At 31.2% G+C, this 22,218-nt stretch overlaps 4 protein-coding genes across 4 annotated transcripts; 1 reads left to right on the plus strand and 3 right to left on the minus strand.

Moving 5' to 3' along the window:
- Nucleotides 1-2,665: 2,665 nt before the first annotated feature.
- On the minus strand, nucleotides 2,666-5,532 carry LOC118059311 (uncharacterized). The gene is made up of 3 exons (XM_035072149.2): nucleotides 5,312-5,532; nucleotides 3,838-4,212; nucleotides 2,666-3,539 (listed from the first exon to the last, which is right to left on the minus strand). The coding sequence occupies exons 1-3, from the start codon at nucleotides 5,508-5,510 to the stop codon at nucleotides 2,836-2,838; spliced, it is 1,278 nt and encodes a 425-aa protein (XP_034928040.1). The 5' UTR covers nucleotides 5,511-5,532; the 3' UTR covers nucleotides 2,666-2,835.
- A 1,267-nt stretch (nucleotides 5,533-6,799) lies between these two features.
- Nucleotides 6,800-8,269, plus strand: LOC118059347 (probable pectate lyase 4). Its single transcript, XM_035072198.2, has 4 exons — nucleotides 6,800-7,228; nucleotides 7,323-7,678; nucleotides 7,803-7,938; nucleotides 8,045-8,269. Exons 1-4 carry the CDS (start codon nucleotides 6,800-6,802, stop codon nucleotides 8,267-8,269), a joined length of 1,146 nt encoding a protein of 381 aa, XP_034928089.1.
- A 1,147-nt stretch (nucleotides 8,270-9,416) lies between these two features.
- On the minus strand, nucleotides 9,417-9,942 carry LOC140954526 (EG45-like domain containing protein). The gene is made up of 2 exons (XM_073404411.1): nucleotides 9,813-9,942; nucleotides 9,417-9,703 (listed from the first exon to the last, which is right to left on the minus strand). The coding sequence occupies exons 1-2, from the start codon at nucleotides 9,940-9,942 to the stop codon at nucleotides 9,417-9,419; spliced, it is 417 nt and encodes a 138-aa protein (XP_073260512.1).
- Nucleotides 9,943-10,774: 832 nt separating this feature from the next.
- LOC118059312 (F-box/kelch-repeat protein At2g44130) lies at nucleotides 10,775-12,346 on the minus strand. The gene has a single exon (XM_035072150.2). It carries the CDS (start codon nucleotides 12,257-12,259, stop codon nucleotides 11,222-11,224), a length of 1,038 nt encoding a protein of 345 aa, XP_034928041.1. The 5' UTR covers nucleotides 12,260-12,346; the 3' UTR covers nucleotides 10,775-11,221.
- Between the last annotated feature and the right edge of the window lie 9,872 nt (nucleotides 12,347-22,218).

Genomic DNA, 22,218 nt, shown 5'->3' on the forward strand with positions numbered 1-22,218 from the left:
TAAGGACAAATTTTGATTAGCTAGGTAATTAAAAATACCATTTAAAACTAGTCAATCAAAGAACTTTATGTCGAAACAAAAATAAAAATCATCATGAAATGATGTCTAAAATATTTTTCATAAACAACAAAAAAAACAAAACACAAAAATTAGAAAAACAAAGGCCTCGGAACATTGAAATGTGTGTTTGAAATGACAATTAAGAAGCATAGTTACATACCCATGACTTGGGCATATGAACAAGCTTTATTGAATTGGAGTGATTTACATCATTTTGACATTCGAATCAAAAGTTATAGTCAAAATACTAAAGAGTGCATAAAAACATTCCAAACTAAACATGGCTATTGTTTCCCTTATGTTATACACTAAAATTGACTGAAGAATTAAAAAATTTGGACTAGGAAGAACATGTCAAACTGAATTGTAAACCAGACTTGAACATGAATAGTGAATTGAAGGTATAAAGAGTTTATATGGTACAAAATCTTTAAAATAAAAAATGAGTCGGTGGTTATCTTGAATAGGATGAGTGAGTAGCTACTAGAAGTGATTGTGAGTAAGACGAGTAAGTAGTTACTATGAATTATATTCAACTTCCCTATGTAAAGAAATAGGCAGGACAACAATTAACAGTAACAACAACAATTGCATTGTAGTTCAATTAAACTTATAGGATCTTTAAAACTTGTTTATCAAGCAGGCAAGTAATTATAGGCTGATAATCAGTAGATGATAACTTGCAGACAATAATTATGTAGGTTATAGAATAATAGGCAATAACTATATAGATAATAATCAAGTAGACTTATGCAATTTCCTTTATAATAAGTAGAAATTTATAGTTTTAATTTTATAAACCAAAAAATATCAAAAAGATTTTTTATTATCCCCGAGTTTTAATTCATAGATGTAATCAGAGTATGAATTACTCTATGAATATAAGTATTTATTTTTAAGTTTTTGAGTTTACTTTACATTTTTTTTTTTAATTATTTAGTTACTTCTTCAATTGAACTACTATTTATATGTTGTAAATTTAATTATATTAATACCCGTATAACTCTAAAATACAAATTTAAAATGACATGAATAGATTTATAACTAAATACTAATATATCGAATTGAGAGAGATGCAAAAAAAATCCTACACCAAACACTTTCATTCATGCATCGATTTGCTTCCTGATCAAAGTAGTCCAATGCCTTCAACTCTGTATATAACGTGGCAGCTCAGCTTCTTAAAAATCTCCATGTGGAATGTTAAGAGATGAAATTTGGGAAGATTATTAAGAGTTGAAGAGAAAGTGAGAGAGAAAGAATTAAAAATGGTTTTCACAGATAACAGAGACATAATGATGCTGGCCATAGATAAATCGGTTGACAACTTAATGATTAAAGAAAGCAATACTTCACCAAATTAGGAAATTCATGAACACAAATCCATTAAAGAAATCTATGAAAATCTGTAAACTTGATCTTTAAGAAAATATTTCTCATTTAACAAGATTTTTTTTTATTTTCCAATTATTAGTCTAGTTCAATCTTGTGCTAATTAATTAAGGATTTAATGACATCGATAGCCCATGCATCCAAGCAGTAACTTGTTGGTTAATATGTTCAACCATTTTTTCTTTTTCCTTTTTTATTTTTGGAAGAAAGATTAGAGAATAATATAACATAATTCGTAAAAAAATCTCTTTGAAAAGCTCGAAGAGGAGTTCTTAGTTTGCTATCAATTGAACATCTTGAAAATGTTTTTGCCATGGATCCAAATGGCAATTAACTACAATATTGGTAGTGGAGGCAAATGTAACTTCATAGGGATTCTCTCTCTCTTTAAAGTCACATAGTTTCTAAGCTCTCTCTATAAATTATATTTCACCAACAGTTGCAGAGACTAAAATCTTTAGATAAACAGGCTATGATGGATGATGTACTGCTTTCTTTCGTCTTGTACAAACTCTCGCAGCACTAGCAGTTGCTGAATCTGCAATGCTCCGAGGCGGCTTTCAAAGTGAATTAATTATTAGCCTTCTGTTTTTCTAAATGATACATTGCAGATACTCAACTGGCTGTCAGAGGATAATATAACATTATCCTCGGGATCTCCTTAGCTAACTGCCCTGTTTTCATCGCGAATCGATCTGTAATTTCAAACCTTTTGGTACCACTGCTGAATGTTTGGATTGGTTGGTGCTGTCTGGTAATGTTCTTACTCGACATTGGAATAGCATATGCTCCTCAGAAGAAAGAAAATCCTATCAAAAGGTGTCTTCTGCCTTTGATTTTCTTATAATGTGTCGTTATTTTCAGGCCTGTTTGGTTAAAATAGGAATAAAACTAGCTAGCTAACTGACTACGCCCGAAACAACAGAAAATTTACAACTCCCAAATCTCTCTTCCCAGCTATAAGTCTATCATTGATCAATAGCTCAAATCATCTGCACTTTTCTTTTTCCTATCTTCAATTATTTTCTAATCGTTAGGCAAAGAGATAAGGTTAATGCTTGTTGTGAACAAACATAAAATGTGAGTACAATGTACGTGACACAACGTATTTCAATCTCTTTGGCTGTCAGATAATACGCTCTCTGCTTGCTAGGACTATATGCGCGTGTGTTCTTCTAGAATGGTTAAACACAAAATTTAACCAGCAAAAGCGTTTGTAGTCCAACGGTTCATCCTTTCTTAGTAACTTCTGTATCATTTACGTTCAGATGAGAAGAATAAACAAGAACAAATATTTCCTATGTTTACACACTTCAGTGTTTCCTATTAGGTTCTATACGAACTCTAGGTTTCCAACTATATACAAAACGAAAATGAAATACATTACTCATTTTCCTTGATATCCAGTTTCATAGGCTTAAATGCTGCCAATAATACAGCCACTTTACACGCAAGAAACCCCAACATTCCAGCCAGAAGTTCTTTTGGAGTTAACACTGAGGGAGCATCGCCGGAGCTATACTTCACTGCTAGAAAAGTAAACCCTACAGCCAGTGCCAAGCTTGATATTGGACCCTTAAGTCTTCCAACTAGGCGATCGATCCCACTGGTATTGCTGGGAATTGATGAAGCTGGTAATCCATCTACAGACCTTTGCAGCAGCAGCAAATATAAAAAGCCACCAATTCCACCGATAAAGAAAGCAAAAGCAGCATTTTCTCCAGCTGAGAAACCTGTTATTGTTGTACCCACAAAAATTAGCATTGCATCATAGGATAACAAAGATAACTTCAAGTCTGCATATTCTCTCATGCTTTCCTCGTTAGAAACGTTGCTGCCAGGTGGGGAAGTTGACATGGAAGGGCTTTTACTCAACAATGTGGATGGATCAACCCCAGATAAATCAGATACAAGGCAAGATCTAAGTTCCACCATGGATATGTCACTTCCCTCCCCAAGCAAAACATCATCAGTTTCAAACTCATACTGGCAACCAGTATACCGGATCTCCTGTCCATCATTTTCTTCAGGGGAAGCTTGAGAAGCACTAATGACAGCCAGGCTCACACCATCTAATCTCCACTGACCTGACCTTAGAAATTTGTGAAATAAAGAAAAGGAAAACCATTACTATGATGTTCAAGACAAGCCTAATCAATACTATATGAGTTACTCCTAACTAATATCCCGGGGATATATAAATGAGGATGTTTTGCACTGGATGCCAATTTAACTATGAGAGTTGACAAGCATATATCAGATACAATGTGGGTAGAAGTCTAGGTTGAGCATCCATGGTATATTGTTCCCAATTCTGAGTCATGGAGTAGAAAAGACATTCTAGACTACAAATCCTAAGGCTTTTCACAACCATCTCGGACTTACCTGATTCAACACTGACCCAAAGAGATTCGATCCTCCCCATCTTGGGGCCCTCAAAGGTGAATTCATCAACTGAACCTCTTTGGAAATGAAGTGTGTCAGACTCAACCATGTCCATCAAGTTAGCAGAATTGGACTCTGAAATCGCAGGTATTCTGTGCAATACTGAGTCACCATTACTGTCTATCAAACATAAGAGTATTCCAGCATTAGGATCACTCAGACTTGAGCCATAGACATTACTCGTACATAGCTTAACCTTGAACAAAGACCGAGATCCTTTGATAGATGTAAGAAGCTTTTCTTGTGAGGTTTCTCTACAAATTTTCACTTCAGTTGCTGGCAAAAGATGCAAAGGTTTTGCATAGCCCTGAAAATCTGAAATGAAAACTCATTACTCTTATAAACTAGAAGTTATTAGCCAAGTTCAGCAATCATGAACACAACTTAATTTTATGTTAATAGACATGGAAAGGATTGTACAAGGCATTATAAACAAATGTCTTTCATTAACAATTTCTTCAATTCCATGTCTCTGCAATTTCACATCGAAATGGTACCTAGGGAGATATACAGAGTTTGATTTCTAGAACATATGCCCCTCCTTTTTTTTTGGGACTTCCCCGAACCAGCGCATATTTCAAACAAAGTTTGTATCTTAATTCCAAGTGGGAAACCTAGTTTTTCCAAGAGGCAACTATCAAAGTAGCAACAGGAGGCAAGGATTGAAAACATGACTTTGGAAGTAATTCAAGGCTGCATGCATATGCACACAAAGCAAGCACTTAATCATACTAAAAACCCCAAGCGTAAGCTCATTAACATCACACATTCACACTACTGCAGCTGCTTAAAAAAAAGTTAACTACTAACATCACATAATGAATCCAAGGACCAGTCATTTTTCCTAATCAGATGAAGAAAAAAACTTTTGCACCCCAACCAATAATTTCCATCTGCAAATTTCATAGTGCTAACTGGACAAAATACCTTCAGTTTCGAATCGTGGGTGCTTAAATAACAACTTCAGAAAGCAGAAAGGCATCAATTTGCTATCCACTACAGCATTTTTGAAACCATTTCTAGTACCTCCCTAGTAGGATACATAGCCATCCACAACAAAATCATAGACCTCCAAACATAAAACTCCTCCATCTCTCCACCAATTTATTTGAAATCAATCAATGGACTTTCAACTCAGCTAATGAATACTATAAACTCTTAATCTCCATGAATTAAGTTAAAAAACAAAAACAGAAGACATTAAAGATACAATCTTTGTATTCAAATTGGTCCCTTTTCCGTCCACAGGTTCAAGAAACAGCAAAAATCCAAGAAATTTAGCATCTTTTGAAGAACACAAAGAAAACCCATTAATTCAAGCAGAAAAAGAAGCACACATCACATGAACGGACTGCTAAATAACTATAAGCAAGGCCATGTATGTACTAAGCATGTAAGTCATCATAGTTTCTACCTTGAAAATCTGATTTTTTGTAGTTTTTGACGCTGCCAAAGCCAAATCTTCTCCTAACATGAGTTTTTGGGATGAGCTGGTGGTGTTTTCTTTTATTCTTCGAGAAGATACTGTACTGATTTCTTGCAAAGATTACATGCTTTAGAGATGCAGACTCCATTGCCACAGCTGCAAAAGAGAAGAGAGGGAGATATTTCATATTTGCAAAAAGGAAAGCTCACTGCCTTAAATAATAATAATAATAATAAAAATAAAAAAAATGGATTCATGTTTCGAATATGACAAGTCGTTTACGTGCAAAACGGCATGTTTTACGTACTGAATTCATGCTTTTTTTATATATATATAAAAATAATGGCTCTTTTAAATCTATTTTAAAAAAAATATATTAAATTAACTAAATTTTATTTTTAAATATATATTAATATTTAATTTATTATTTTGAATATATTTCGGAGAAGTCCATTAAAATTATTCACATAATTTGTAAGTTTTTTTTTTTTTGAAAATACAAAATTTGTAAGCCAAAAAAGCATATGACTTGAAAGTTTAACATATATTCAAATATAAATTTAGTAGTTAGGTTTAACTTCATGGATTATAGATATAAAATATTTTTTTAAAAATAAAAATAAATTTAATTAGATATACAAATAGATATTAGAGAAATAATAAATGGCATCAGATTTAATGGAAGATATTGTTCCAGGACGCATGCATTGTTATATATAAAAAATGAGAACAGTGGAGGAAACCATATGAAATTATTTTCTGGAGTTTATTTTCAATAACTCCAAACATTAATTAATATGGAATACTGATAAAATAAAAGTAATAAATATTAAGAGAAAATAATAAATTGGTAGATATTACGTGATTGAAAATTTTTGAGGAATGTGGAGGCGATGGTGCAATTGTGATTGAAATGATAAAGATGTAAATTAACCTAATAATTTATCAAAATAAATAAATCACTATATGTAGAATATCTAGACAAAAACATGAGGTTAAAGATTTAATTCAACTAAGTTTGGATGGAATATTTATTAGAATTAATTATATTTCTCAGTTTTTTAATTATAAAATATTAGTAAAGTTTGATAAAAATTTAGAATTTCATTTAATTTACATTTATTTCTGTTAGATATTTGTGTGTGTGTGTTGTGTGTATCTCATATATGTATATATATGCTCATAAATGTTAGTTATATCTATGGAATGGTCTCATCAACAACCAAACCAACTGTATTAGTACACAAATCATGGGAGATTTTATTGTAATCTATCTATTTTTAGGAAACAACACCCACTTATAATTGTAATAACAAAAATAGAAAAATTGGTTATCACTGCCGCATTCTACTGTAACCAACAGAACAAACTGCAACGCCACCATTGCTGAGCTCCTCTATAAAAACCCTCCACCATTCCTTAACTCTTACATTGCAAATCTCTAACCCTCTCCCATAATTTATCTAAGACATCATCATGGTTGTCTTAAGGCACCTTGTGGTAGTGGTCGTTTCTATTGCCATCCTTTCCTTCATCCCCAGTGCTTGTATTGCTGCCAACAAAATGAATGCCATAGATCAATGTTGGAAACGGAGTCCGAATTGGCGAAGAAGCCGGCAACAACTGGCATCTTGTTCTGTAGGGTTTGCAGGGACAATGACTGGCAATGTTGGAAGAGATGTTGTAATGTATAAAGTCACCGATCCTAGTGATGACCCTGTGAACCCCAAACAAGGGACGTTAAGACATGGAGCCACCATGATCACAGGCAAAGTCTGGATCACTTTCGAAAGGAACATGGATATCAAACTTGAGAAACCTCTTCTTATTAGCAGCTATACTGCCATTGACGGTCGCGGTGTTGATGTTGGAATTGAAGGCTTCGGATGCTTCTTGGTGTACAAGGTAGTTTAATTTTCTCTAGTTGCCAACTTTTGTGATTGAATACGCAATGCATGGCCTGTAATTTTGATTTGCAGTACTTACGCTGTTTGTTTAGGCAACGGACGTGATCATCCATGGCCTGAGGATTCACCATTGCAATGCACAAGGGCCTAGCACAGTCATGGGACCAGATGGGAAACAAATGCAATTAGGTCAGATGGATGGGGATGCAATAAGGCTGGTCAGTGCATCTAAGGTTTGGATAGATCACAACACACTGTATTCATGCCAGGATGGTCTTCTTGATGTCACTCGAGGATCTACATTTGTTACTGTCTCTAACAATTTGTTTAGAGACCAAGACAAGGTCATGCTACTTGGCCATGATGATGGGTTCTTGAGGGACAAGAACATGAAGGTCACTGTTGCCTTCAATCGTTTCGGACCTAAATGTAACCAGAGAATGCCAAGGTAATTCTTCGTTCACTAAATACTCCATCGATCCCCTCAATATGGACGCATTTCTTGAACATAATTTCTGCATAATGTATAAATGGTGAATCTTAATAGAAGAATTCAAAACTATGTAACACAGGATTCGCCATGGATATGCACATGTAGCCAACAATCTGTACCGAGGATGGGAACAGTATGCAATTGGGGGAAGTATGAGTCCTAGCATCAAGAGCGAATCCAACTATTTTATTGCACCAACATCAGGAAAGAAGGAGGTAATAGTAACAATTGTCAAACGCTTGTTCTTCCTCTTACAAAATTAGGAGAAAGGATGGCTAAATATTGATCAGAAAAACTATAACCAGACACTTGAAATAACAGGTAACATGGAGAAATGGGATCAGTGGGAAAAGCAAGCCCTGGAACTTCTACTCCATAGGGGATCTGTTTACAAATGGAGCTTCATTTTTCCAAACAGGTCGCAGAGGTATGGCAAAGCCTAACTACAACAAGGAGCAAAGCTTCAAGGTTGGAGATGCCAAGTATGTGAAGGCATTGACAAGCTCTGCAGGTGCTTTGAAGTGCTCAAGGACATCTAGATGCTGACGAGTCCAACAGAAGATGAAAATCTTTTCTTCTTTCTCCAAGGACTAGTCTAATGGTTCATGAAAAATTGCTATGTTATAAAGCATTATAACTCCAAACTCTTAATTTTCACGAATTTTGTAAAAAAAAGCTTCTATTATGAAATATGTTATTTGATAATTTCTGCTTGCTTCTTTGAACGGTAGTAAAACAGATTCTCCTCGAATTACAGCAACAGAACCCGGTAGAAGATCCATTACACTTCCTGTAGAATCTGAACAAAAATATTCACTTCATTTTACGAAGCACATCATTGTATGCATCTTTGTCCAAGAGGACATGATACAGAAAGATAAGAAGAAGTCCAAAGAGCAATGTGTATGAACAGTTTGGTATCAAAATTTATGTGGCCCTGGCTCTCTCCCTTTAACAACTCTGTTTTTCCTCTGCTATGGCTCCTTCTGCCATTCTTCTTGTCCATGTATGCAAATACTATACAGATTGACTCTTTTTGTACTTCTTGGAAATACCATTTATCCGTTAGATCCTCGTGTAGTCGAAAAGGGCTAAACAAGCCAAGGTTGCTAGCAACGAAACGCGGATATTATAAACCGTGCTTATCTAGGCATCGAAGTTATGCATGAACGCAATGCTCACAATTTCCTTCAAAGGGCAAACAGGTTGGCATGGTTCATGTAGTAGCCTTGTCTTTTCTTTTTTGTTCTTTACGAGGTCCGATGGACTAAATTATCTTTCTGATGCCCAATGCATTCTTCAAAAGATTCAAAACAAGATCCAGCTCACTTGTCTTAAATTCCGTTGTATTTTGACCCCTGAACAATACTAAAAATATGTAACTAGCGGGGGGAAAAAATCAGTTTCTTTAATTTGTAATTTTTGGTACAATTTCTTGTCCAGTTATTGGATATAATATAAAAAATAAAAAAAAAAAATAATAAAAAAAACAGTATTCAATCGATCAGGTAGCCATTCATTTCTTGATCAGTATCAGAATGCATTAACCAAAATCCGTGCTGGTTCTTTCTTCAATGCATGCTTCTTCTCTCAAATCCTGCGGATTACTTGAACATACCATATCAGCCATGTTAAAGCATTCAAAAATATCACAAATTAACAATAATTAATTTCTCGAGCCCTTAATGTAGACTTACTGTTGGTAAGAGATGTTTATAACGCCAGAATTGGGGTCAGCAATGGAGGCAAAAGCTTCTTGTGACAAATCAATGGTACCCCTACAAGAATCAGGAGGGCAAAGATCTGTAATCATCACAACAACTGACCCACTAACCAAACAAGGGAATGGAGTGCCCTCATTTGTCCCGCTAACACAAGTTACTTGGTAATATCGCCCACAAGCTTCCCCATTGTTAAAAATCCCTTCACTTGCTGCTGCAATCATCACTCCTCGATCTTCATATCCATAGCATTTAGAAGCTGAGTTTACAAATAAATTAAATCATGAAAGGGATAGAGAAAACAAGAAGAATACATGGCTAATTTATTATACTTGATTAATTTTTTAGGGGATGAAAGAAATTCTAACGAACGTATGGGGGTGTGTTGAAGGTCGCAGTTCCTGAGTCTTGAGCCAATGCGAATGGATAAAAGCACAAACTGAAACACAACAATGTCATAACAGAAGAGGCAATGAAACTCTTGAAGACGGATGCCATAGTTTTTTGAGCTAGAGCTTAATCACGGCACAATATTTGCACGAGGGGTGAGAGGAAGCATCAGATTATTTATATATAGCAGTGCAGAGATTAGGGCAAGTTGATGGAATGAGTATATACGCGGCATATTGTGAAATACTATGTCTTGTTATAGAGAAAACTATGAAGTTTTTTAGAATTTCGGTGTCCACCAATAATTAGACGGCCATGCATGCAGGCCACTGGGAGTTTACAAGGCAACAAATTAAGGTATATAGAGTGATGTCTCCTCAGGAAAAGAAGAGGTACCCCTGAACTCTGAAAGATTCTTTAATTTAGAGTGATTAAGCACAACGTTTTTTACCTTTTGTGATACCTGGATTTAAGAAATTGCCCTGACCATCTAAATGATTTTTCTCGTTGCCTCTTCTTGTTGAATTTCTTTTCTTCTTAAGAAAAAGATGGTTGCAGTTTGGTTTGGCTTCAAAGCATACCGAGAAAGAAAATTCAAAATCACATGACTAAACCAGCTTTTGTGTAGTTTTTGCTGTTATAGTTTGAAAAGAATAGGCGTAAGAAAGAACTATAAATTATAGTTTTTTTTATATATAATTAAGGTTTCGAGAGAGAGTTTGTAGCGAGAACAAAGTAAAATTATAAGACCACAAGATCATGCCTCGTAGCTTCAGCCCTCCTGCTCTCGGAAATGTTGTTCGATGGGCGTGTGAAACCTCTTCTAGACACCAATAAGGAGTGAAAGTTGGGTTCCATCATGAAATGGATAACCCAAAATAAATGGATAAAAACTATATGATAAAAAGTAATGAAAACCAAGGATAAAGACTGCTAAACATATCCAAAACAAGCCTACATGGCAATCTCATCACCTTTCATCTCAAGTATTCATTACATGGCAATATCATTCAATATACAAGCCAATATTCACATCATACTAGCTGTTTTTGGGTTACAATCGGTGTATTCAAGTAAAAACATCATTTTTAATGTTTTTACCAAAGGAAACATAGGTTATATTATAGTGCATCGCATTGCCAAACGAGCACTTGCTACAGCAAGAAAGCATAGAGGGTTGAATTTGTGCAAAGAGGGGCACTCTGTGTGTGTATTTGGGCACCCAAATTCAACTCCTCTGTGAACAGGACACATCTGGCTTGTGTTTTCTCTTTTCTTTCCCCCATTGTTCATGCATGTTATTGGGTACAAAAATTGATCGATGGCAAACAATATTAATAACCCTTTTTATACTTGATCTTGCATGCCCACAAATGGCAGCTTTCCATTAGATCTCCACGCAGCAGCCAGATTGGACAAACCCTGAGAACTCATCAGGCACAATGATCTTCTCCAATTTCCCATTTTGAGCATCTTTCATTTCTATCAAATAGAACTCTTCGGGTGAACCTTGGTTATCCAACCCGGTAAGCATGACCTGAGAGCCCAACGTGATCCCACGAGCCCCGGCTCGAACCATCGGGTCCAAGTCAGCCCAACTCATCAATCTCCCATCTTTCCCTACCCCAACACAAGATCTCGGGCACCGGCCCGGAATCCATGCCTTCTTCACCTGCCTCCATTGACCCGACCCGAATTCATATACCTCAGCATCCCCCTCAAATGCCCCCTGATTATCGGTCCCATATCCGCTAACTACCCAAAACTCATCCCCAATCACCACTCCCTCACACTCATCTCGCTCTTGATTCATTTGAGTTAACTCAGTCCACTCATCCTTGCTCAAATCATAAACCCACCCAGTTCTTAATGCATTCTTATTCTCATCATGCCCGCCCACGACATAAACCCGACCTGAATAGGACCCGATAGCAAAAAAGGACCTCTTGGAAGGCATCTCCTTCCCCTCTCTCCACTTCCTTGTTGTGAAATCATACACAAAAACATGACTCACCTGTTCATAACTCACCGGGTCCCACCCACCCATGACCACGAGCTTCCCTTCACAGCTTGCCAATTGACAAAACAAGGGCAACTCGATCGGATAATTGGGCACGGGGTCGAGTCTCTCCCATGTCTGACTCGCTGAGTCAAACACAGTGATCCCAAAACACGGTGAGTTACCTTGTTTGGATCCCTGTAAAACATCAGCCCCATGAACAGCTTGAACAAGACAAGCAACTTTATGGGTGTAGCCAAGTTTCTTCCTGTGGTAATAAAAATCCTTGCTTTCCAGTAAGTCACACCATTGCTTGCAAACTTGGGAAGCAACTCTGTGAGCTGTGTAAGGAAGCCGAGTCATGCACTCAAGACCGAGTTCTTGTGGCAAACTCGGGATCAACTCGGTGACCATGGTAGTTTCCATTTACAGAAAGTTTTTGAAGCTCTTGAAGTATAGCTCTCTCTCTTTGTGCGTAGTTTTTTTGTTTTCTGGACCTAATCAACTGTCTATTTATCAGACAGACAATCGTTAAATAACAGAAACAGTTGCTACTAAACCTTGACACGTGGCAGACCTCAAAACTAATATCTAAAATATTTTTCATTTATTTTTGTTTCTCTCAATATATAACTTTTCATTTTTTTTTAATATATAAATTTATTTTTTTCTATAAATATTTATTTTTTCCTTTTATGATGGATGGATGTAGGTACAAGTCAAAGTTAAATTTTGTTTTCATCAGAATATCTAAATATATTATTTAAATATATTTTTAATTTAGTTGAGTTAAGTTAGAGAAAAAAATTTATTCATTTGTCCAAATTATTTTTTAAATTAATTCTTAAAAATAAAAATAAATTATTTAGAAATCATAAAATAATAAAAAAATAAATTTTAAATTCATATACATATTAATAAAAAATATTTTAAATTTGTAAAATAAAAAAATAAATTAAAAAACTAGATAGGAATCAATTTAAATAATGAGTTGGGTAAAGTACTCACTTCTCTTCATCTAATTTTAATCAAATCATATCTAATTTTATTTATTTTAAATTCTTAAATTAAATTCAATTGAAAATAATATTAGTTGGATATTTTATATAAACTTTTCATCCTCTAATATGATTCACAATTCAACTATTAGTTGGATATTTTATATAAACTTTTCATCCTCTAATATGATTCACAATTCAACTAAGCTAGTAATAATGAGATAATATTTTTTTTCTAATTAGAATATATTCAATATCTATCATTTATAAAACATAACTTTTTAAAGAGTCAAGTATAATTTTTATATTTGAATTGAAAACATTTATGGAAAATAAAATGATTACAGGATAATAAAAATAAATTAAAATCGTAAAATGGTAATTCAAGAAGTAAATCATAAATGGTGGGTTTTTATTTTAACATAATTTTTTATTATCACTAATTGCTGAAACCTATGGATAAAATGGAGGTGAGTGATTACGTGGTGCAATTTGGCTGTGACATGAATGTGATTATGAGAAATATGGTATGCATTGCACGTGACGTCCATGATGTGATAAGATTAATCATGTTTGATGTCTAGTTGTCACGTGGCGGGGCAAGTGGATGTTTTTTTTTACGTATATATATAATTTGGAGTTTTCCAAGAGAGGATGACTATGGATTTTTTGTGACTATGAAAGGGATAATGTGTTATCTATACAATTATTATCAATTATCTTAGTTGACTAAAAAAAATAAAAATATATTTTTTCCATTTTTTTCCCTCCAATAATTTTAAAAAATTTAGTGGAAATTGCCACCATCAATCACCATCCTTCCTTTAATTATTGATATATATGCTTGGCGTTATCTTCACTAATTAATTTTCAAATTTTTATCCTTTTTAGAAACTAGTGGGCGTGCCATATGTACATTCACTTGTGCATGCTTTGTATTTTTTTTTTAGTGCATAAATATTAATTAAGAGTATGATGATTATAAATCAATTCATGGCTAGCTTAAGAGAAGCAGTTAATTAAAAAAAATAAAGTTTGTGTGTAAAATATAGTATGAATTTTTATTATTCATTATTTTACAATTTACCATGGATTGTAATAATATATTTTAAAAAAATTAATTTTAATCCTCAAACTTTTATTTTTTATTATTGGGCCATTTAAAGTCTAGATTTGAATTCAATTGCAATATTTTTGGAAGGAATGGTTGAATTGAAAGAAAAGGAACTAAAATGAAAATGTGGGTAACATAGGCGGTGACTTTGAGATTTTTTTGAAAAGTTCATTCTCACCCCCCATCTTTTTTAGCTATCAAATGTTCGGTCCTTATAATTTTTAAAAAATAAATTTTGATACAAAACTGCATCCCCCTCATGTTTTAGTTCTTTTTTATGGAGTAGCGAGAAGAGTTGCTGGATTTCAGCTTAAAGAGAAAAAAATATTGTTAGCAATAATATCAGCCACCAAAACAGTTGATTTTAAAAAATAACCTTTTGATTTATGTTTTAGTTAATGCCCCTTCCTCGTGATTTTTTTGGCTTTTTTAGCTTTTTTAAAACAACTGTTATTTTTTAATTATATTTTGTGTATTTAATTTCTTAGGATTGAGGTTAGCGAGATTTATCTGTAATTTTTTTATACATTATATATAGATTAAATATTTATTTTTTATAGTATTTTTAGTATGTGCAGCCTTGCAAAATATTTTTTTCTTTAATTTAATCAATAAGTTTTGTGTGTGTGTGTGTCGATTTCTAGTATAAATTAATTTTAATAAATAAATTTATTAAACACAACCAAGTAAATAACTCATATTGCGATATTAAATATCTTAATCTATATTTATTTTTTAATTTTTTTCAATTATATTTTTATTTATTGTCAATGACTTTTTTTTTCATTTATTTACATAATGGTTTGTATTTTATTTAATTTGATGGATGCATAAGTTTTTCAATTTACACCTATGATGTTTTTATGTAAAATAACAATCTAAAAAATTCTATATGTTTAATTTTTTTTTTATAATGTACTGGTGCTTTTAATTTGATCATTATTCTTATGATATCTTATTTTCAATTTCACCTTTTAATCCAAGTTGATAGTGTATTCTCTCTCTATTTTTTTTGTTCTCATTTTGGTTATTTTCTTTCTTTCCTTTTAAAGAACCTATTTTTTTTGTTTTTGGATAAAAGTTTTTTGTCCCCGTGTTATGATGATTGCTTTATATATATATATATATATATATATATTTGCCTCTCTTATTTTTCAAATAAAGCCAATTTATTTCGTTGATCTATAAACCGAGTTGTTAATTTTTTTTTTTTTAAAAATTATATTTGCGACTCCTAAATATTTTATTAGAAAAACAATGTGAATCTACAATATTGTCATGCCAACACCAGTCTATTAATAGTCCAAAATGTGATTGAATAAATATTTCTCAATTTGTTACGAGAGGATTGAGGATTTATAATTTTTAGAAAATATCTTATCAATGATAGAATAAAATTCATTTTTTATTATATCTAAAATCTTTTTAATTTGGGTTGAAAATCAAAATGACTTGTAATATTTTTTTTAATTTTTCTATTTGTTTTAAATTTAATTTGCACCTATAATTAACTTTCTTCTACTTGATATTTTTGGGATGAAATGGAACCAAATGAAATATCAAATAACATCATTGGTTTTTATTTAGTATATCAAATGATATGGTTAACTTGGTCAGCCTAGATCTAATCTCATCAAAACCTAATTTTTAATTTATTAATTTTTTATTCTTATAAAAAAAAAACTTTATTTTAATTTTTTAAAAAGAATTTGAGGGTTAACTCTTCCTATCTATAGCTTGGTGTTTAGAAGATGTTTAAAAGTACGGTAATAGTTATTTTTTAAATTATTTTTTTTGTTTAAAAATACATCAAAATAATATATATATTTTTTATTTTTTAAAAATTATTTTTAACATTAACACATTCAAATAATATGAAAATGTTAATTTAAAAAAAAAATAAAAAATATTTTTAAAAAATAAAAAATATTTAATGGGAGGCCAATTTTACAACTATGGTGATAAAATGGCAAAGGTTCCAAAGCTTCTGTTTTGTTTGTTTTCACCCTTGAGAGCATGTTACTAGCTTCTAGAAGAGTGTCAATCATGTGAGAAGATGGGGCCATGAAGAGATGCTTTGATTTATTCTCACGTTTCGGCTAAAGAGGTAAAATCGTATATCGTCTGTTCATCTTCGTCTTGTCTTTTCATTGCTGTCTTTCTTATCCTTTCTTCTTCCTTTTTCCACCTAACAACAGTGTTTTGACAACCCATTCATGTCTTATCCCATGGGAGATGAATGGACATTTAAAGAATGGGGTCTTGAAGATGAACAATCAAAGCTTTCTTCAAATTATTTAGCCATTAGAGGAAGGATGGGTGAGATTTTGAGGTAAATTATGGAGTGCAAACTTTTCTTATTGGGCTAAATTGTTTAGGCAGTCAAATTAGGAATATATATAATTTTATTTTTTTGGATGAAAACAGAGGAAAGATAACAATAATGCTATAGAAGCTTTTTTCCAATAAAATTATAGATGAGAAAGTAAAAATTATGGCATCAACTCTCAAGTAACCGTATTTTTTAATGCCTGAAATCAAAGCAGCTATGTATTTTAGTAAACAATTGTAAGATTATTGGTATTTTTTTATATTATATATCTCAGTGTTATTAATCCTATTGATTGTGGCATGTCCATAAAGGATCTAGCTTGGGTTGGATTTAAAAAAGATCACATAAGAGTTAACCTGATCAAAATTATGCTATCCGAATAAAATTTATTTTGATTTAAGAATTCAAAACTACATGGTTTTAATTTTTTTTTAAATAAAATAATATTATTTTAATTAATTTAAATCAATATATTTATCTCGTAACCTAAACGATGAGCGAGTCATAAGTCTAGCCGGATTTAATAACTTCTGATCTCAGAATACATTGGTTTAATTTAAAGGAAAAGCTGTATGGATAACTAGAAGCTCAAACAATATTGTGCATATATTATGGACTCGACGTGGCAGCAGTGTTTTCTTGTAAATGAATGACCACATTCCATGAGTTTTGTCTGCTCAGCTATGGTCCTCTAGTCGACATCATGCTTTGACAGCCTCTAACCTGTCCAAAAATACATAGCATTATGCATCCTTTTTCGTGGAAAATGAAGGCCAGCTTTTGCACTCCAATGCCCTACCTTTTACCTAGTGGCTAAAATATCCTTTCATGCTTCAAATTACTTTATTTTTTTTAATATTTTAAATCATTATAACGTGATTATATCAAAAGTAATTTTAAAAAATAAAAAAACAAAACTAAGTAACACTACCCCACAAGTCAGATTCTCTTTAAACATATTAGTAAATCAACGCTTAATACCTTTAATCGTGGAGGTTTCTTTGGAAATGGGTTTGAAATATCTGTGATTAGGTATCATATTTGACTGAAAAAGATTAAGAAAAACTGTTTTTCTCTAAAAATCTTATATCTAAAAAGAAAATATTCAGATTTTAAAGAAACGCGTCATCTATGAATCACATCATCTTCCTTTATCACCGCCACTTGTTCGAAGTTTATTTTACGCCTGTAATTCATGCTTTGCAGCTATACTCGCAAGCTGCCTAATTTATGAGGTGGGGGGAATCATTAGCACCGGAGAAGAGATTAATTGGCATAGACCCTGGTTGAAAGGGATTTTTATTATTTATGTGTTTTAAAATATTTTAATTTTTTTTAAAATCATCTTAATATACTAATATTAAAAATAATTTTTAAAAATAAAAACATTATTAATATATATTTTAACAAAAAAAATTATTTAAAAAACAAACATAATTATACTAATCTGATCGAAGCACGCAGCTCTCTTCTCAATCGGTTCGTGTTCCACGATGTGATACTTTTTATGGATACAGTTGTAACTTCAAGTTCTTTCTGCAGTTTTGACTTTTGAGGTAAAAAGCAGAGTAAAATAAATAATTTTTAAAGCTATGATAAATTTAAAAGGAATTTTTATTTAGCCACACCACGTTGTAATATCATTACGAATCTTGACCAAGGAGGGCTGATGGCTTGATTATAGACATTAGCAAATCTTCAAGATGGAAACTCTTCGATCTCCTCTTATTTATTCCCCTTCTATTTAGATTTCAGCCGACAAGACTCGTCAAACCATAGAAGAAAATTAGTTGTACGAACATCTCCAATACAAAATACTATATTAAAAAATTAAATTGATAAAATAATTTTTTAAATAGTATAAATATAATTTTTTTAATTATATGCATTCCAATGATAAAAAAATTATTTAGAAAAATAATTTATATTTTAATATATTTCATGTTAAATTCATTTTCATATAATTATATAAATAATTTAGATATTTTATATATAATATAATTATGATGTTATTAATTATATAATTAATATGTGTAATTTATAAAAATAATATAAAATTTAATGAAATAATATGAAAGTTAAAAGATACAATTTAAAATTAAACTTAAAATTTATTTATATGAATATTTTTAATTTTTAGTTTTATATGTTACTGTTAAAAAATTAATTTTTTAAAAGTAAATTTAAATTCAAACTTTGAAAAAAAGCGTCAATATTTTTTTTTATTTTCAATTTTTTCAAAAAAAATTTTTTTTAAATTTTAAAAAATGACCGCCAATAAAACAAATTTTAAAAAATAACTGTCAATATTCTAAGCAAAATTTTAAGTTAATAAAAATATATTTCATTAAAATTCTTTCATAATTTTAATTTTTATGATGCTTTTGATTTTGACGAGAAAATCGAATAATCAAGGGCGGAGAACAGGGTATCCTCTATCCGTGCCAAATATTGTCAATCATAATAGAAATGATTAAGGTCTGATTCTAAATTCACTGAATTTAAAGTTTGTCGTCTTCTTTTCTCAATCCTGGTATTCCAATTCTTGTTTCTTAGAGCTTGACTTTGTTGAAAGTCATCATAGCTTGTTGCTCTAACATAATTTTTTCTGTCTTGTTTTTTCTGGTGGTGGTTTCATCCTCAATTTCAAAATGGGAATTGGACATTACAATGTAAGAGATTTTATCCTAATTGTTGTCTCCCCAACTTTATCTTGTTTCTTGTTGACGTTTAAGTCATTCTTTGCAGCCTTCTGACCAATTGCTCTATCTTGATAAATACAACGGTTCACTGTCAGTTGGGTAGAAGAGCTGGATTATGCTGATAAAGTCAAACTTGCATTGACATTGACTTTTTTGTTTCTTTTTTGACATTTGATGTTTGACTTTGCACGCTCAAATTTACCATTTGGGTTTTTTCTTAAGATAACCCAACAATTTTCTAGTTGAAATCATTTGCCAATGCAAGAAGCATACATTTGTCGAGCATTATTAATCTGGTAAGTAAAAAAATAGAGAAATTAAATAATGTTAAAATATATGTTAAACAATTTAACATGAAAACGAATATTAAAATTACCCTTGATTCTTCAGTTATTCCACTTTACTGATGATTTTTAATTTGAGTAATAAATCCAACAAATTTGCCGACTTCTCTATTTATTTCTTGCCATCTATTTGAGATGCTTATTTGGGAATGATTATTCAAGTTTCCTCCATTATCTACAAAGTAAGCATGTACTTGAGCCCATAACTGTTTTGTTTATTGTTAACTCGTGTAATTGGATCTTTGCTTGTATTTAGCCATGCAAAGACAAGTAAACAATCTTTCTTTGGTGAGAGTTTTTACTTCTTTGTGATTTTTTATTGTATGGACATTTAAATTCGAGTATGTTAAATCATCAATTAATTGATTAGAATCACTTAGTTAAGAGAGAATATCTTCTGACTCACTCATAAGAAAGTTGGTGAAAGAGCTTGGAAAATTTAAATCCATCTACATTAAAAAAAAAAAAACCTCAAGTTAAAACCTTATAGGAGAGTGTAAAAGAAGCGCACATTCAATGTCTAGTAATTTTGTAGTTTACATACATGTTAATTAATAACAAGCATTGCATCTTACTTGTTCTAACATTACAATTTGATTATTTTTTGGAACTAAGAGAGGATTGATATACTGGTTTAATTGCATTTTCAACAAGACAAAATATAATTAACCTCAAATTAAAACAGATAATCAAAAATAAATTTTAAATATGTCACTCTATATTTTTATCAATATCAGCTATCATTATTACTTCCTCTTAATTTTGTCAAAGATAACAACATAAATAAAAAATTATTTTTCTTAACCCATATCAAAAACATAAAATAACAAAGAAATAAAAATCATCAAAAATATCAAATTAACAACAAAAGATCTACAAAATCAAGAGATATTAAAGAGAAAATATAAAAAGCTTTTAAATAAACATACCTTTTAATTTCAGCTAATTAACACAACCGATGTTATTAATTAACCAGAGAATAATTAATTTTTTTTAAAAAAAAAAAACAAATTTCTTTCCTTGCTTTTAAAGAAAAAAAAAAACACCGTTGACCAACGACTATAAAAAATAGTTGTTGGCAACGTTAATTTCATTTTAGCTATTTCTACAAAAACCTGTAGAAATAGCTCTTCCTAAATTGAATAGCCATTTTGGCTTCTCTTTTGCCTACTACATTGGAATTGTAGAATAAAGAAACAAAAATTAAAAGTACACATTTTTAAATTTGCCTCTTCATTTGCCTTTCCGATTATAGATGCTTTAAGAATATAACCCTATCAAGCAAAGAGACTCACAACTTTTTTACCCTCTGGGGTTAAATTTAGGTTAACGTCTAGTGTGCAATGCAAATAGTATGATTACCTTCTTCAATCTTGTTACAACATTGTTAATTCATTTGAATATTGCTTGGAATTAGAGGTGAGAAAAAAAATCAAAAAACTGATTAAAATGAGAAAACAAAAAAAAAATCTAAAAAACCGAACCTTGAAAAAATCAATTAAAATTTTGAAAAAACCGACCAGTTCGGTTCAGTTTCGGTTTTATAAGCCTAAAACAAAAAAAACCGAACCGAACCCAAACAAAAAAAATCATAAAAAAACCAAGCCAAATCGAAAAAACAGAGCCAAACCGGTTTGAACCGGTTTTTGTCCTAAAAAAACAAATAGAGTCGAAACCGACTAGTTTGAACCGATTTCAATTTTTTTTTGAATTTTTTTTGGTTTGGTTACTTTTTTAAAAAAAAAATCAAACCGAACCGAAAATAATAATCCTTACTTGGAATGAGTTCAGATTCTTTTTTATTTTTTATTTATTATTTATTAACGTGGATGTTCGAGTCAGTTTGCACGGACCTCGACTAATCTCATAGGCCTTAAAGTTAACGATTATATAAGATTTTATTGACTATTATATTAACAATCACACTATTCGAATCGAAACTATAAAAAAAACAAATTCTTTAATATTAAGTTCTTACTACCCAGTCACCTGCTGAATGGCTATGAATTCAGATACTTGAATAAGCAAAGTGTCAACATCATTTTTTAAAACCTATGCAAGAGATCAAGCTTCAAACCTTTCGAAAAAGCCAACTCTTGGACTGTACAAATTAAGTCTATCCTTCCGCAAACAAATTAATAGCTTACTTAATGTTGGATTATTGTTTTAGAATTAAAAAGACGAGAAAGGATATGTTTTTATTTTATTTTATGAGAGAATAAATTTATTCTAAAATTATTTGAAAAATATTTTTTATTTTTATTTTTATATTTTGTTTCTATCTTTACGGCATGGGTTTTTTTTATTATTATTATTTTATTTTATTTCAAATATTCATAAATGTTTTCTTATTGTTTTAAAGAATATTTGGAAGCGTGATAACGATTGCTATTTAAAATATTTTTTTGCTCGGAAATACATTAAAATAATAATATTTTATTTTTTAAAAATTATTTTTGATATCAGAATATCAAAATAATATAAAAACAATAAAGTAAAATTAATTTAAAGAAAAAAAATAAAATAAAATTTAATTTTTTTAAAAACTACTTTTAAAACACAAATATATTAGTGTTGTTAATACGTAACTGTGCATGAGCTATACACCATTGATATTCTATACTTTTTCTACATTAATTTGACTCAATTGGCTGGGCTGTCTTATAGCATTTATTCATGAAGTTGATTTTCTGGTTTCTTTCTTATTGATGTAGATGGGTTTAAAGCTAAAACAATGTCGATTTGAAAAAAAAAAAAAACGGGTTTTATCAAGGTTTAAAACACTAGATAATGAATTGACTTGTCGGATTGACACATTATTTTGAAAAAAAATTTGACAGGTTTCTTGAAGGTTTAACATACCATGTAATGAATTGACCTATCATATCGACTAGG

This window comes from Populus alba, chromosome 14, assembly GCF_005239225.2.
Source record: "Populus alba chromosome 14, ASM523922v2, whole genome shotgun sequence".
In the NCBI taxonomy this organism is placed as follows: Eukaryota; Viridiplantae; Streptophyta; class Magnoliopsida; order Malpighiales; family Salicaceae; genus Populus; species Populus alba.

Coding starts and splice junctions, on each gene's coding strand:
- LOC140954526 (XM_073404411.1), bottom strand. CDS start 9,942: ATGGCATCCGTCTTCAAGAGTTTCATTGCCTCTTCTGTTATGACATTG. Junction 9,704..9,812: donor CAACACACCCCCATACGTTC/GTTAGAATTTCT, acceptor TTGTAAACTCAG/CTTCTAAATGCTATGGATAT.
- LOC118059311 (XM_035072149.2), bottom strand. CDS start 5,510: ATGAAATATCTCCCTCTCTTCTCTTTTGCAGCTGTGGCAATGGAGTCT. Junction 4,213..5,311: donor CAAAAAATCAGATTTTCAAG/GTAGAAACTATG, acceptor TTTTCATTTCAG/ATTTTCAGGGCTATGCAAAA. Junction 3,540..3,837: donor TTGGGTCAGTGTTGAATCAG/GTAAGTCCGAGA, acceptor TTCTAAGGTCAG/GTCAGTGGAGATTAGATGGT.
- LOC118059347 (XM_035072198.2), top strand. CDS start 6,800: ATGGTTGTCTTAAGGCACCTTGTGGTAGTGGTCGTTTCTATTGCCATC. Junction 7,679..7,802: donor TGTAACCAGAGAATGCCAAG/GTAATTCTTCGT, acceptor TATGTAACACAG/GATTCGCCATGGATATGCAC. Junction 7,939..8,044: donor CAACATCAGGAAAGAAGGAG/GTAATAGTAACA, acceptor TTGAAATAACAG/GTAACATGGAGAAATGGGAT.
- LOC118059312 (XM_035072150.2), bottom strand. CDS start 12,259: ATGGAAACTACCATGGTCACCGAGTTGATCCCGAGTTTGCCACAAGAA.